This window comes from Thalassophryne amazonica, chromosome 9 (assembly GCF_902500255.1).
Source record: "Thalassophryne amazonica chromosome 9, fThaAma1.1, whole genome shotgun sequence".
Lineage (NCBI taxonomy): Eukaryota > Metazoa > Chordata > Actinopteri > Batrachoidiformes > Batrachoididae > Thalassophryne > Thalassophryne amazonica.
In genome coordinates, this window is record NC_047111.1 from 92,598,041 (window position 1) to 92,613,898 (window position 15,858).

General features: G+C 40.6%; 1 protein-coding gene across 1 annotated transcript in view; it reads left to right on the top strand.

Moving 5' to 3' along the window:
* Positions 1-15,858, top strand: part of LOC117517662 (unconventional myosin-XVIIIa-like) — a 218,386-nt gene that overhangs the window by 138,680 nt on the left and 63,848 nt on the right. The window contains 4 exon segments of the mRNA XM_034178771.1: positions 7,644-7,771; positions 7,912-8,066; positions 9,656-9,779; positions 9,905-10,105. Of these exon segments, the coding sequence (XP_034034662.1) occupies positions 7,644-7,771; positions 7,912-8,066; positions 9,656-9,779; positions 9,905-10,105 (608 nt within the window).

A 15,858-nucleotide genomic window follows, 5' to 3' on the forward strand; every position in this document is an offset into this window, starting at 1 on the left:
ATCTATATGTTACCCTCTAGCCCCGATTATGGAACATCACAACGTCTCCTATCGTATGTATGCAGACGACACACAACTCTATATCTCTGTGTCATCACACGACTACAGTTCCTTGCTCTCATTGAGTGACTGTATTCATCAAATCAATGATTGGTTGTGCCAGAATTTTCTCCAGCTAAATCCAGAAAAGACAGACCTTGGCTCTATGTCATTGATAATTACAAATCAAGCCAGAAATCTTGGTGTTATTAGTGACTCAGACCTGAATTTCAATAGCCATTTAAAGTTTATTACTAAATCTGCCTATTATCACCTGGAAAAATATAGCTTGAAGTACATGGAAAAATGTATCCATGCATTCATTTTTAGTAGGTTGGATTATTGCAATGGCTTATTTACAGGCCTTAACAAAAAATCAATCAGATAGCTGGAGCTGATTCAGAATGCTGCCGCCAGAGTCCTGACAAACACCAGGAAACTGGACCATATTACACTCATCATTAAATTATTACACTGGCTTCCTGTGAGTCCAAGAATAGATTTTAAAATTTTACTGCAGGTCTCCAAAGCCCTAAATGGTCTCAGTCCAAAATACATGCTGGATCTGTTGGTTCCCTGTGAAGCATCCAGATCCCTTTGGTCATCTGGAACAGGTTTGTTGTGTGTTCCAAGAACAAGAACCAAGCAAGGTGAGGCAGAATTCGGTTCCTCACCTGTGGAACAAACTTCCTGTAAATCTGAGGTCTGCTCAAACTGTCAGCTCCTTTAAATTAGGGCTAAAAACTTTATTGTTTACCGAAGCGTACTGTTAGATTAAATATTTATCTCCTGTATTCTACTGCCCATAGTTTTTAACTACACACTGCTGATTTATACCTTTTATTATTTTCCATCCATCCATCCATTTTCTTCCGCTTTATCCGGAGTCGGGTCGCGGGGGCAGCAGCTCAAGCAAAGCCGCCCAGACCTCCCGATCCACACACACCTCCCCCAGCTCCTCCGGGGGAACCCCAAGGCGTTCCCAAGCCAGCCGAGAGATGTAATCCCTCCAGCGTGTCCTGGGTCTTCCCCGGGGCCTCCTCCCAATGGGACGTGCCTGGAACACCTCATCAGCGAGGCGTCCAGGGGGCATCCGGAAAAGATGCCCGAGCCACCTCAACTGACTCCTTTCGACGTGGAGTATTTTTTAACTACGCACTGCTGATTTATGCCTTTTATTATTTTACTTCTTTTTTATTCTGACTGATTAATCTATTGAGCCTATTTTAATTTTATGTTACTGTATTTCTCAATTTCTAATTTCCTTTTTAATCAATTGTTTTATTGATTTAAAATCATGTGATGTTGCTTTTAATGTCTCTGTAAAGCACTTTGAATTACCTTGTGTTGAATTGTGCTGTACAAATAAACTTGCCTTGCCTTGCCTTCACTTAAGGTGCCCTGACACTTGCACGACTTTGATGCAGGCACTTGCATGCACTGTGTCATGCAGGAGAGTAAACTCATCTTTACGGGTATAGATTGAATGTGAGAGGGGTGCTGGCGCGTGCAATTGTGCAAAGAGAATTTTGAAATGTTCAAAAAATCTTTCACGCGTAAATGTCGTGAAACGTGGCATGATGTGCTCGCCAACACTACATGCAGCTCGTCCAGTTGAGTAAAGAAGTGAACAGAGTGAGTAGTTGCGTCAACGCACCGCATCAGAGCGCAGCTCGTCTGAATGATTAGAACAAGATATTAAATCTATCATTTAACATCTATCATTTAACATCATCTTTAACATCTATGATTTAACATAGTTTTACGCCTGCACACAAGAAGGAAAGAACATGCAACTGTTTTACCAAGCCATGACAGTGTAAACATGACAAATAATTACTTTTTTTAGATGGCTCCAAATGCTTTCTCCAGCTCATTCAGCGCACGTACTGACAGCTCCGGCTGGAGCAGTCCTCTCTATGATTCAGAAAGCGATTAGAGCCGTTTTCAGCAGCCAACTTGCAGAGAAAATGATTAATCCACTACGAAATAATTATTTCATATACAGTAGTGTTCAGAATAATAGTAGTGCTATGTGACTAAAAAGATTAATCCAGGTTTTTAGTATATTTCTTATTATTACATGGGAAACAAGGTACCAGTAGATTCAGTAGATTCTCACAAATCCAACAAGACCAAGCATTCATGATATGCACACTCTTAAGGCTATGAAATTGGGCTGTTAGTAAAAAAAAGTAGAAAAGGGGGTGTTCACAATAATAGTAGTGTGGCATTCAGTCAGTGAGTTCGTCAATTTTGTTGAACAAACAGGTGTGAATCAGGTGTCCCCTATTTAAGGATGAAGCCAGCACCTATTGAACATGCTTTTCTCTTTGAAAGCTTGAGGAAAATGGGACGTTCAAGACATTGTTCAGAAGAACAGCGTAGTTTGATTAAAAAGTTGATTGGAAAGGGGAAAACTGGTACGCAGGTTCAAAAAATTATAGGCTGTTCATCTACAATGATCTTCAATGCTTTAAAATGGACAAAAAAACCAGAGACGCGTGGAAGAAAATGGAAAACAACCATCAAAATGGACAGAAGAATAACCAGAATGGCAAAGGCTCACCCATTGACTAGCTCCAGTCTGGAGTTACCTGTAAGTGCTGTGACAGTTAGAAGATGCCTGTGTGAAGCTAATTTATTTGCAAGAATCCCCCGCAAAGTCCCTCTGTTAAATAAAAGACGTGTAGAAGAGGTTACAATTTGCCAAAGAACACATCAACTGGACTAAAGTGAAATAGAGGAATATTTTGTGGACTGATGAGAGTAAAATTGTTCTTTTTGGGTCCAAGGGCTGCAGACAGTTTGTGAGACGACCCCCAAACTCTGAATTCAAGCCACAGTTCACAGTGAAGACAGTGAACCATGGTGGTGCAAGCATCATGATATGGGCATCATGATATGGGCCTATATATCGCATACCAGGTATCATGGATCAGTTTGGATATGTCAAAATACTTGAAGAGGTCATGTTGCCTTATGCTGAAGAGGACATGCCCTTGAAATGGGTGTTTCAACAAGACAATGACCCCAAGCACACGAGTAAATGAGCAAAATCTTGGTTCCAAACTAACAAAATTAATGCCTCGCAGATGTGAAGACTCATGAGAAACTGTGGTTATACAACTAAATACTAGTTTAGTGATTCACAGGATTGCTAAAAAAGCAGTTTGAACATAATAGTTTTGAGTTTGTAGTGTCAACAGCAGATGCTACTATTATTGTGAACACCCCCTTTTCTACTTTTTTTTCTAATGGCCCAATTTCATAGCCTTAAGAGTGTGCATATCATGAATGCTTGGTCTTGTTGGATTTGTGAGAATCTACTGAATCTACTGGTACCTTGTTTCCCATGTAACAATAAGAAATATACTCAAAACCTGGATTAATCTTTTTACTCACATAACACTACTATTATTCTGAACACTACTGTACGCAACATCCAGTGCAGCATGCATGGCAGCCGGTGGAACAAAGCGCTGCGTCCAGCTGGGAACACAGCGGGTGGGATCATCATGACGACGTGCATGCAAGTGCGCGGATCAAAGTCGTGCAAGTGACAGGGCACCTTTATCAACTGTGGAGATAGAACATCAACAAGCTATTGATACAAGCTAATTAATGCAAACAATGGTTTCTAAGAAATTAAATAATTCTATAATTTCACTCAACAGAAATACTGGAGCACAGACTTCTTACATAGTCCACAGCTTTGATGGTCCTAGATGAAACCCTGCTTGAGGCTGGCTCCGAAAGCAAGCAGGTTCCCATGTGACTCCAAGATAAACTGTCCAACTTTAGATCAGAAATAAGCATGTTTACAGCCTGGTACAAAAAACTGTTTTGGTCTCTATAGATACAGTGCATCCAGAAAATATTCACTTTTTCCACATTCTGTTATGTTACAGCTTTATTTCAAAATGGAGTAAATTAATTTTTTTCCCCTCAAAATTATACTCACAACACCGCATAATGACAACATGGAAAAACTTTGATTTAAATTTTTTTTGCAAATTTAATAAAAATAAAAAACTAAGAAATCACATGCACATAAGTACGTATTCACACCTTTGCTCAATACTTTGTTGATGCACCTTTGGAAGCAATTACAGCCTCAAGTCTTCTTGAATATGATGCCATAAGGTTGGTGCACCCATTTTTGGGCAGTTTTGCCAGTTCCTCTTTGCAGCACCTCTCAAGCTCCATCAGGTTGGATGGGGAGCGTCGGTGCACAGACATTTTCAGATCTCTCCAGAGATGTTCAATCAGATTATGGTCTGGTCTCTGACTGGGCCACTCAAGGACATTCACATTACATAATGTGTAAATAATTTAGAGGTGATTCAGCAGAGAGAGTGCTTTAGTTAAGGCACATGAAGATTACACTGTGAAACAAATCGTTGTCTAGTTATCTAGATGAATCTAACTGCGCAGATTAAACAGCTCCAGTATATTTATATAGCGCCAAATCACAACAGAGTTGCCTCAACTCACACAGGTAAGGTCTAACCTTACCAACCCCCAGAGCAACAGTGGTAAGGAAAAACTCCCTCTGAGGAAGAAACCTCAAGCAGACCAGACTCCAAGGGGTGACCCTCTGCTTGGGCCATGCTACAGACACAAATTACAGAAACAATTCACAGAACAATTCACGGATGAATATACATGAATTGCTGTTGGTGCACAGGACAGGAGGATCGCCAACATGAATACAACTCCCATCTCTGGATGGAGCTGCACCTTAAACAGAGAAAAAACAGAATCAGGCATCAGAAATACTGTATAATTTGCCAGCATTAATCAACAAGAAAAACAGAAGAAATACTAAGGTGATCGCCAGCCACTAGCCCTAAGCTTCACTAAAAGACCCAGAATTTAGGTAAAGTTGAGGCCGTGGCCCGCTCCAATTACTAATAACATGAATTAAAAGAGTAAAAAGCGTAAAACAAAACTGTACCAGTATGCTAGCCATATGAAAGGAAAAAGAAGTGCGTCTTAATTCTGGACTTGAAAATCTCCACAGAATCTGACTGTTTTATTGACGCAGGGAGATCATTCCACAGAACAGGGGCACGATAAGAGAAAGCTCTGTGACCCGCAGACTTCTTATTCACCTTAGGGACTCAAAGTAGTCCTGCACCCTGAGAACGCAAATCCCGGGCCGGTACATAAGGTTTAATTAGGTCAGCTAGGTAGGGAGGTGCCAGTCCATGAATAATTTTCTAGGTTAGTAGCAGAACCTTAAAATCTGATCTCACTGGGACAGGAAGCCAGTGAAGAGATGCCAAAATGGGTGTAATGTGGTTGAACTTTCTGCTTCGTGTCAAAAGTCTGGCTGCAGCATTTTGAACCAATTGGAGACCCCTAATGCTGGACTGCGGTAAACCAGAAAATAAAACATTGCAGTAGTCCAATCTAGGCAAAGGTGGTGTTCAAGTGGTTAATGCACTTGGTTTCAGTTCAGAAGGCTCCAGGTTCAAATCCCACCCCTGTCACATTTCTCCATGTAATGTGGAGTTGCATCAGGAAGGGCATCCGACGTAAAACCTGTGCCAAATGATCTTCTTATGGCCTCGGACAGTGGACTCATCTCTGTGCTTGTTCTGTTAGACCTCAGTGCTGCTTTTGATACTGTTGACCATAAAATTTTATTACAGAGATTAGAGCATGCCATAGGTATTAAAGGCACTGCGCTGCGGTGGTTTGAATCATATTTGTCTAATAGATTACAATTTGTTCATGTAAATGGGGAATCTTCTTCACAGACTAAAGTTAATTATGGAGTTCCACAAGGTTCTGTGCTAGGACCAATTTTATTCACTTTATATATGCTTCCCTTAGGCAGTATTATTAGACGGTATTGCTTAAATTTTCATTGTTACGCAGATGATACCCAGCTTTATCTATCCATGAAGCCAGAGGACACACACCAATTAGCTAAACTGCAGGATTGTCTTACAGACATAAAGACATGGATGACCTCTAATTTCCTGCTTTTAAACTCAGATAAAACTGAAGTTATTGTACTTGGCCCCACAAATCTTAGAAACATGGTGTCTAACCAGATCCTTACTCTGGATGGCATTACCCTGACCTCTAGTAATACTGTGAGAAATCTTGGAGTCATTTTTGATCAGGATATGTCATTCAAAGCGCATATTAAACAAATATGTAGGACTGCTTTTTTGCATTTACGCAATATCTCTAAAATCAGAAAGGTCTTGTCTCAGAGTGATGCTGAAAAACTAATTCATGCATTTATTTCCTCTAGGCTGGACTATTGTAATTCATTATTATCAGGTTGTCCTAAAAGTTCCCTAAAAAGCCTTCAGTTAATTCAAAATGCTGCAGCTAGAGTGCTGACGGGGACTAGAAGGAGAGAGCATATCTCACCCATATTGGCCTCTCTTCATTGGCTTCCTGTTAATTCTAGAATAGAATTTAAAATTCTTCTTCTTACTTACAAGGTTTTGAATAATCAGGTCCCATCTTATCTTAGGGACCTCGTAGTACCATATCACCCCAATAGAGCGCTTCGCTCTCAGACTGCAGGCTTACTTGTAGTTCCTAGGGTTTGTAAGAGTAGAATGGGAGGCAGAGCCTTCAGCTTTCAGGCTCCTCTCCTGTGGAACCAGCTCCCAATTCAGATCAGGGAGACAGACACCCTCTCTACTTTTAAGATTAGGCTTAAAACTTTCCTTTTTGCTAAAGCTTATAGTTAGGGCTGGATCAGGTGACCCTGAACCATCCCTTAGTTATGCTGCTATAGACGTAGACTGCTGGGGGGTTCCCATGATGCACTGTTTCTTTCTCTTTTTGCTCTGTATGCACCACTCTGCATTTAATCATTAGTGATCGATCTCTGCTCCCCTCCACAGCATGTCTTTTTCCTGGTTCTCTCCCTCAGCCCCAACCAGTCCCAGCAGAAGACTGCCCCTCCCTGAGCCTGGTTCTGCTGGAGGTTTCTTCCTGTTAAAAGGGAGTTTTTCCTTCCCACTGTAGCCAAGTGCTTGCTCACAGGGGGTCGTTTTGACCGTTGGGGTTTTACATCATTATTGTATGGCCTTGCCTTACAATATAAAGCGCCTTGGGGCAACTGTTTGTTGTGATTTGGCGCTATATAAAAAAAAAATTGATTGATTGATTGATAGTCTCCAAGTTCCTGCCACTGAAAAACATCCCCACAGCATGATGCTGCCACCACCATGCTTCACTGTACGGATGGTGCCTGTTTAACCCATAAACTGGTTAAAAGACCAAAACCATCTATTTGTGCTATGTGTATTTCTCCTCTAAAATTGAGGATTTTAATATGGGCGGAGTGATTTGCTTTTAGAACCAGCCTGAAGTGGCCATTCAATAGACTGCAAGATTTGGCACTTGTTGATTAACTTAATTTTTCACCACTGGAGGTTTGGACTTGTTTTACTGTTTTTTTTTTAAACCTATAAATGGGTGTTGCTGCTGATACAGTTCAATCCATAATCCAAACCATCAATCCTTTCAAAGTTTTTGTGCTTGCACATTAAAGGCATGTCTCACTTGCACATGCACACGCAGACACACACACACACCCTCTGAACTGTGCTTCTCCTCTCCAGGAGGTGAGTGGCGGCTCAAATACAATCAAGCCATGCGCGAGATGGAGTTCAGCAAAAAGAAGCTCCAGCAGGAGTTTGATGATAAGTTGGAGACAGAGCAGCAGAGCAAGAAACTGTTCGACAGAAAGGCAAAGCTCTATTCGCGTGTTAAATGCAGAAAATTTAAAATCAGTTTTAATGCACAGTGGCCATATTTTGCTTTTAAAATTTTTAGATGCACTTTGTGTTAAAGAAATAAAAACAGTGTTTGCATGTGTGCACACTGCAGCTGACTGACCTACAGACGGACAACGAGGACCTGCAGCGAGCCGTGCAGCAGCTGAAGAAGAAGTGCCAGAGACTGACAGCAGAGCTGCAGGACACCAAACTCCATCTGGAGGGCTTACATGGCCGCAACCACGACCTGGAGAAGAAACAGAGGAAGTTGAGTTTCAGTATTTCTGTGCACAGAAATTTCCCAATCAAAATACTTCTTTTAATTATCAGACTGCAACCATATTTTTTTTTCTGCTCTAAAGTTTGGCATTTTAACAAAGGCATCTGCAGAAAGTGACTTGCTTTGTGAGCCGGCCTCAAGTGGCCAGGCAGGTTTTGCTTGATTCAGACCCAGTTCCTCTGAAGACTAAAGTTTTCTTTCATTTGAATAGTGACTGAGTTGTTCTGTAATCTGCAGAATTGCATTAGCTGAGAAAATGACTCAGACTTTAAGCACTTGAGAAGCTATCACTGTGGCAGAATGTGATCTCTCCCCTGTGGCTAATTGAAGATGCTCTGTGGGTGAAATTATTTTCAGCAGCGCTTCAGAGAGAAAAACAGGGAATTACAACAAGCTGACAGCATGAAGCACTTAGCTGTTAAGTTCACCAACCATAAGTGTTTGTGCTCGAGACAATTGAAGAAAACATTTTGCACATTATTACAAGCCCATTGCAATTTGATGGCTAATGAAAAGGGATGAGAGTTGACACTGAGCAGAGTGCACGCTCAACTGATGTTAGCTTTTGAGGACTGGATCACCTCATGGCAGCTGGGTAGCTTCTACTGGGTAGGAGTTGAATGTTTTATTCTGCTTCACATCGTTTCGTGTCAGTTTATTGAGACATATTTTTTGAAGTTCCGCTTTTGTATATTACCACTATGTACACAGTATGCTAGACATTATGTTATTATATCTGCATGGGCACTTAACACCTACGCCGTAGATATTTCCTGAGAAGATGATAAATTTTGAGTGATTTGGTGCATATAGTTGAATATTGAATTCAATGATGCGGGTTTCTTGTGAATGTGATCATTTGATAAATAAACATGGTAGACACTTGAGGCTTACACCATAGGTACCCTGCGGAGAGTAAATGAAAAAAGTGACATTTTATTTTGGTGCATATATTTGCATATTAGTGAGATCACACATCATTTGTTTTGAACGTTATATCTTATTAACTTCATGTGATAGCTACCTTGATAATTACCCTGTAGGTATACTCGGCTGAGTAGATGAGCGGATTCGATTGGGTAGTTGCTTAGTACATATATTGGATTTGGTTGTTCATGACAATAAAATGTGATACCACAATAATAATAATACTTGGTCAACACTTGATACTTATGCTATTGGTACAAGGTGGGCATTAGAAGATATGCTTATATTTTTGAGTTACTCTCTGTATATATTACTCTGTGTATATATTTGACAAAGTGGGTTTTTCTTTTGAACATTGGAATTCCTCACGTATTTGATTTACTTTGATAAGACGAAATATCATGACAATCCATGTTAATAAATTACACAATGGAAGACAGCAAACCTTGATCACATGTGTATATTATACTCCAACCCAGCATTGTTTCACCCAAGCTTTTAAATTTGACACATATTGGGACTTTATTGGATAAGAGATCCTTCAGTAAAGAGGTTTAATGCCCTGTGATGTCAGCTGGTTTTCTGTATCTGTTGTCTTATGTAGAATCAGCATCCTTCTGAGGTGTGGGTCTGTGTGTTTGTGTTCCAGATTTGACCTGGAGCAGAACCAGGCTCAGGCTGACGTACAAAGAGAGAGGAGCCAGAGGGAGAAGCTGGCCAGAGAGAAAGACTTAATGATTGGTGAGATGTTTAACCTCCGTCAGCAGCTGCAGGTAAGCTGCACAGCTCAAACACCACACGCACTCTGGAGACAACATGTCTGGTCTCGCTTGCCCTCTGTGTGACATAACTGAGGTGCCGCAACTGAGAGCTTCACGTGTGTTTGTCCCACCTCCAGGACAAGGATGCTGAACTGTGTGCAGCAAATGCAAAGGTGCAGCAACTGGAAGTGGAGCTACAGGACCTCTCCTCTCAGGAGTCCAAGGATGAAGCCTCACTGGTGAAGATCAAGAAGATGCTTCGTGACCTTGAGGCCAAGGTGAAAGACCAGGAAGAAGAGCTGGATGACCAGGCTGGAACCATACAGATGCTAGAGCAGGTACACTAAACCGATATCTTCCAGAATACTACACAGTTTGATATTTCAGTCTGATCTTTTGGATCTTTTCCCTACAGATGTTCTTAAAAATACGTGTAGAATTTAGTGCCATCTAGTGGTGAAGTTACAGATTTCATTATGCATTTGCCGTTGTCACGGACTCAGCACTCTACTAGACTCAGCATTCCCCCTGCCTTCACTGTGCAGGCGTCATACCGGAGCGTTAGCAGCGTTATAGCAGAGCACCAACAGCGATTAAGAGATTACTGCCTTGTTTCTGCTTAAAACTGCATCTTTTCTGCTTTAACTGCCTTGTTTCTGGTTAAAACTGAATTTAGAATGATTTAAGAGGTTTTACGTTGTCATCGGATGGTTCCATTTGATCGCTTTGGGTGTAGAGAGTCAGACGTGCTGCTGTCGCGCTGTGATCGTCCCTCCGTCTTTTATGTGGAAATGATTGTTGCATAAAAGCTTCAGACATCTGTCACTGAGATAGCTGGTGACTGGAGTGCAGTTTTAAGCAGAAAGTAGGCGATAATCGGTGAATCGCGGCTGATGCTCCAAAATGACGTATGTGCAGTGAAGGCGCAGCGAAGGCAGGGGGATAACTAGCGCAATCCCTATGGATAAAACGACTATAATTTAGATGAAACTCCCCAAAATAGAAATGCTTATAATATATATTTTAGCTAAAGGTGAATTTAATCTTTCACATATTTTGAAAACTCTCTAGCTTCCAGTGGTGTCAAAAGTACACACATTTGTTACTTAAGTAGAAGTATAGATACTGCAGTTTAAAAACACTCTGGTAAAAGTTGAAGTATCAACTTGACCTCTTTACTCAAGTAAAAGTGAAAAAGTATGTGCTCCAAAACGTACTTAAAGTATAAAAGTATAAAGTAATCTTTAAAAAAAAAAAACAAAAAAGGTAGATGCCACTATATGAATTGAAAGCTTAATTTAAAAACTGATTCGTTCTACATGTGGCCCAAGACCCAAAACCCCAAATTACCCCCCAACACCACCTGCATGAAAATGTTTCAATTCTAGAAGCTCTGAAATGCAATCTGGGACTATTCCAGACAATAAACTGCAGTGAGTGCAGCATCCATTTAGTGAAGAAAAAAAAAAAAACAACAACAACAACTTTCCTTATTCAAATTCATTCCAGTATTATTCTGCTCTTACAAGGATGCAGCAGTTTTGTAGTTTGGCAGATAGTTCTGGAGGAAATCACTGAAGAAATTAACACATTGAAAATATGGTTTGACCGAAACAAATTGTCATTAAATAAGACAGGGATGAAGTGGAGGTGTACGAGTCACTAGGTGTTCACAGGAAACGTATTTATTTCTGTATGTATGTATTTATTTATGTATGTTCATTGTTAGTTGCTTTTATTTTTTCTGTTATGTTTCTATTCAGGTTCTTTTTGCCTCTTTTTCTAAAATTGTATATAATAATCATTAGATTATTAATATATAAACAAAAATAAATTTAAGAAATTACAATTTGAAAACAAATGCACCCGAACGTGATGAGAGCTGCAATTGCTAAATGCTAACTTTTAACATTGAAAATGCCATAGACATGCTAACGCGTTTTTAAGTTATAAAATACATCTATTAACTGTTTCAGAAGACCATAACAGGTCGGTTTAACATAGAAAAGGTAAATAATACTCACAGACGTATGCTCTTTAGGGTTTTAGCGGGGGAAAATTAAGCGAAAGAAAGAAAGAATAAACGAAGCAATAGGTCGAAGCATTGCTTCAATCTGCGAACCACTGCTTGGATTGGTTCACGGTTCAAAGCAAAGCCGTGCTGCAGAAAAGTTGATTACAGGCGCACATGACGTGAAATATATACAGTGTTGCCACAGTTACTTTGAAAAAGTAATCCAATTACTGATTACTGATTACTCCTTGAAAAAGTAACTTAGTTACTTTACTGATTACTCAATTGTAAAAGTAACTAAGTTAGATTACTAGTTACTTTTTTAGTTACTTTCCCCAGCTGCCGACAACAACCCATGTCAACATGACAATGATACCTGTTTTGCCAAAACTCACTTTATAGTCACCCTTTCTTGACTTCAATGAAAACAAATACTTGTTTTATAAAAAGTAAAATAAATACCTCTTTCTTGACCTCATATTTAACTGTTGACAGCACTGTAACAGTAAAACTTGCAGTTTCAAACCTACATTGTTTATAAATGTAACTATTAAATTCTAACATTTTTCTAACATTTAAATTCTCTAAACATTTTACTTGTCGAAATTATTATTATTTTAAGCAATATTAGTAGTTGTAGTACAAAACGGCTTCAAAACTGGACCTTTAATCTAGGGGTGTTGTGGGGGAGGGGGGCACATCCTTGCCCCACGCCCCCATTCCATCTGGATTCGCCCCTGCTTTGGCGTTTGAGCACAAAGAATGGATAACATTTATTTATGCAGAAAACATGACCAGATTTACAGGTAAGAAAGTTTTATTGCGTTTTCACATCATGTGGTCCTCAGAAAGAGAGTTTAGGTGCATTTGAGTGGAAAACAGTGTTAGTTGTTGACGCGTCGCGGAGGATCAGCTGTTTTTAACGACCAGATACAGAGTGGCTCAGCTCAGAATTCTAAATAAAGGAGGGGAAAAAAGTATAAAAATGTCTTTGTAAAGCTCAGTGCAGGTGTGCTGATCACCGCACTTTAAGAGGTGAGGACGAGTCGAGCAGCTGCAAAAAAACGCGGATGAAAAGCTCGCAGCCCGCTTAAAGTGGGCAGTTCAGTCGAACCCCGACCTCCTGCCCACGGACCAAGTTTAATGCTGCTATCGACCCACAATGAAAAATAATAGTAACGCACAGTGACATGGAGAAGTAACTTTAATCTGATTACTGATTTGGAAAGATTAACGCGTTAGATTACTCGTTACTAAAAAAAGTGGTCAGATTAGAGTAACGCGTTACCGGAATCACTGAATATACGAGGTCTATTAGAAAAATATCCGACCTTATTATTTTTTCAAAAACCATATGGATTTGAATCACGTGTGATTACATCAGAAATGCTTGAACCCTCGTGGGCATGCGAGAGTTTTTTCACGCCTGTCGGTTACGTCATTCGCCTGTGGGCAGTCTTTGAGTGAGGAGTCGTCCACCCGCTCGTCGATTTTTTTCATTGTTTAGGAATGGCTCAGAGACTGTTGCTTTGTTTGATAAAAATTTTTTCAAAACTGTAAGGCACAACTGAGTGGACACCATTCAATAAATTCAGCTGGTTTTCGGTAAAAATTTTAACGGCTGATGAGAGATTTTGGTCTGGTAGTGTCGCTTTAAGGACGGTCCACGGCGCCTGACGGCGATCTGCGCTTCGAGGCGGCAGCGTCTCGCTGTTTCAAGTTGAAAACTTCCACATTTCAGGCTCTGTTGATGCAGTAAGTCGTCAGAGAACAGAGAACTTTCAGAAGAAGTCGGCATGAGGAATTTATTCGGACATTCCATTGTTAACGGTCATTTTGTAATGAAAGAACGTGCGGGCAGAGTCGCATGTCGGGCTGGACCCAACCGCGGGGGGTCGCGGCAGGAAAAACACCTCCGTTGGAAATCTTAACGGGCAAGTTGGAACATGCCCAAGCTGTTAAACAATTTCTCAGTTACTCACTTGTTGAAAGCCATTAAAAGCCGCCTGAATTCTACAAATGGTTTTCAACACGGAGGTGTTTTTCCTGTCGCGGCGCACACAGATTTGCTGAGTCGTCACGGAAAGGACTCGGCGAATTTGCGCGTACGTCTTTCATTAAAAAAATGTCCTTAAACAGTGGAATGTCCGCATAAATTCCTCATGCCGGCCTCTTCTGAATCTTCTCTGTTCTCTCACGATGTCCTGGGTGAATTAAGCCTTAAATTAGGATGATTTCAGCTCGAAACAGGCCGACGACGGCGCCTGGAAGCGCTGCAGGACGTCCCGCTCCGTGGGAAGTCCTTACACCGACAGAAACACCCCATAATCTCTCATCAGCCGTTAAACTTTTCACAGAAAACCAGCTTAATTTCTCGAATAGTGTCCACTCGGATATTCCTCACAGGTCCAGAAAAATTTTTGATAAAGCAACGCGCGCCGTCTCGAGCAGCGTGTGAAACAAAGGAATTCAGCCGAGAGGGCGGGACCACATCTCACTCAAGGCCTGCCCACAGGGAAATGACGTCACCGACACGCGTGAAAAAACTCACGCATGCGCACGAGGGTTCAAGCATGATTGGTGTAATCGCATGTCATTCAAATCCATATAGTTAAAAAAAAAATAAAAGGGTCGGTTTATTATCTAAGAGACCTCGTATATATATATAAAAACATTAAACTGAAGCCAAGAGTAAAGAGGCTGTTTGTTTTAAAAAATGTAAGGAATAGAAAGTACAGATACTTGTGTGAAAATGTAATGAGTAGAAGTCAGAAGTAGGCAGAAAAATAAGTAAAGGAGTAAAATATAGATACCTAAAAAGTGTAAAGTACAGTAACGAAGTATTTGTACTTCATTATTTGACACCTCTGCTAGCTTCACATAATGCGATGGTAATGGGTTAAAGTTAGCACGAAAACTTGCTGGCATGGCATAACACGATGCTAATGGTTGGTGGAGGAAGAGTCAAATAAAATTATACTAATGGGCTGAGGTTAGCATGAAAAGTCGCTAGCATCACATAATGCTAACAAGTATCATCACATTCTCATGAGCACCACTAGCTTAGCTTATGACAAGCTAAAAGTGGACGCTCTCGTTATGGCTGAACAACTTTCCACAGTTTCTGGGGATTCTGTGTTAGAACGCGCCCGCGGCCAATGTGCTTGATGTATTCCTGCGCAAAAAGTAGTTCCCAGATACTTTTGATATATTCCTGTGAGATAATGAGTATATCTCATCTAAATCAATTCTAAAATTTACCAGTAATAAAATTATAAAGAGAACTGAAGTTTTAAGAGTGGCCATAATAAATATTTAAGAAGCTTAAACGTTTATGAGCTTTGTAAACATTGACACGATGGAGTTTGATGCAGAAGAATTCATAAAGATACGATTGGAATAGTTTGATTACCATTTACAGTTGGCGATAAAGACTTGGGTGTTAACTTCGTGTTAAAGTCAGAACAAGAGGGTGGTATCACATAACACAATGCTAAAGGGCTGATGTTAGCATGAGCTGCCTGCCTCCATTGTTAGTAACCGCATTTACAATGTGCTTAAAATCATATTTAAAGTTACAATTTTGCTTAGAAGAATCATAATGTGCATCTTCAGGTCATTTTACATGTTGTCGGGAAAAAAAAATGACAGTTTAACTACGTGGGGCTTTTGAGTTTTTCACTGGAACCACACACACACACACACACACACACACACACACACACACACACACACACACACACACACACACACACACACACACACACACACACACACACACACACACACACACACACAGATTTGGGCTCCAGAGAATTATGGTCTTGATCATCGATCTCACAAACATGAGGGTTTTGAAACGGTGGATACGGGAGCAACCGGTGATTCCTCTTGTTTTTTGTTCTGCTTTTTGGCCATGCTGCAAAATGTCAAAGGTGGTGTCAGCATGTCCTTTTTGGGCTACTGTATCAACATGGTGGTGCAATATGGCGGCCTCAAACAGGGGGGCCCACTCATGTGTATATGGGGGGTCATGTTAAGCTTTGATGCAGCTTATTACCCCTTTAATGACCAGAT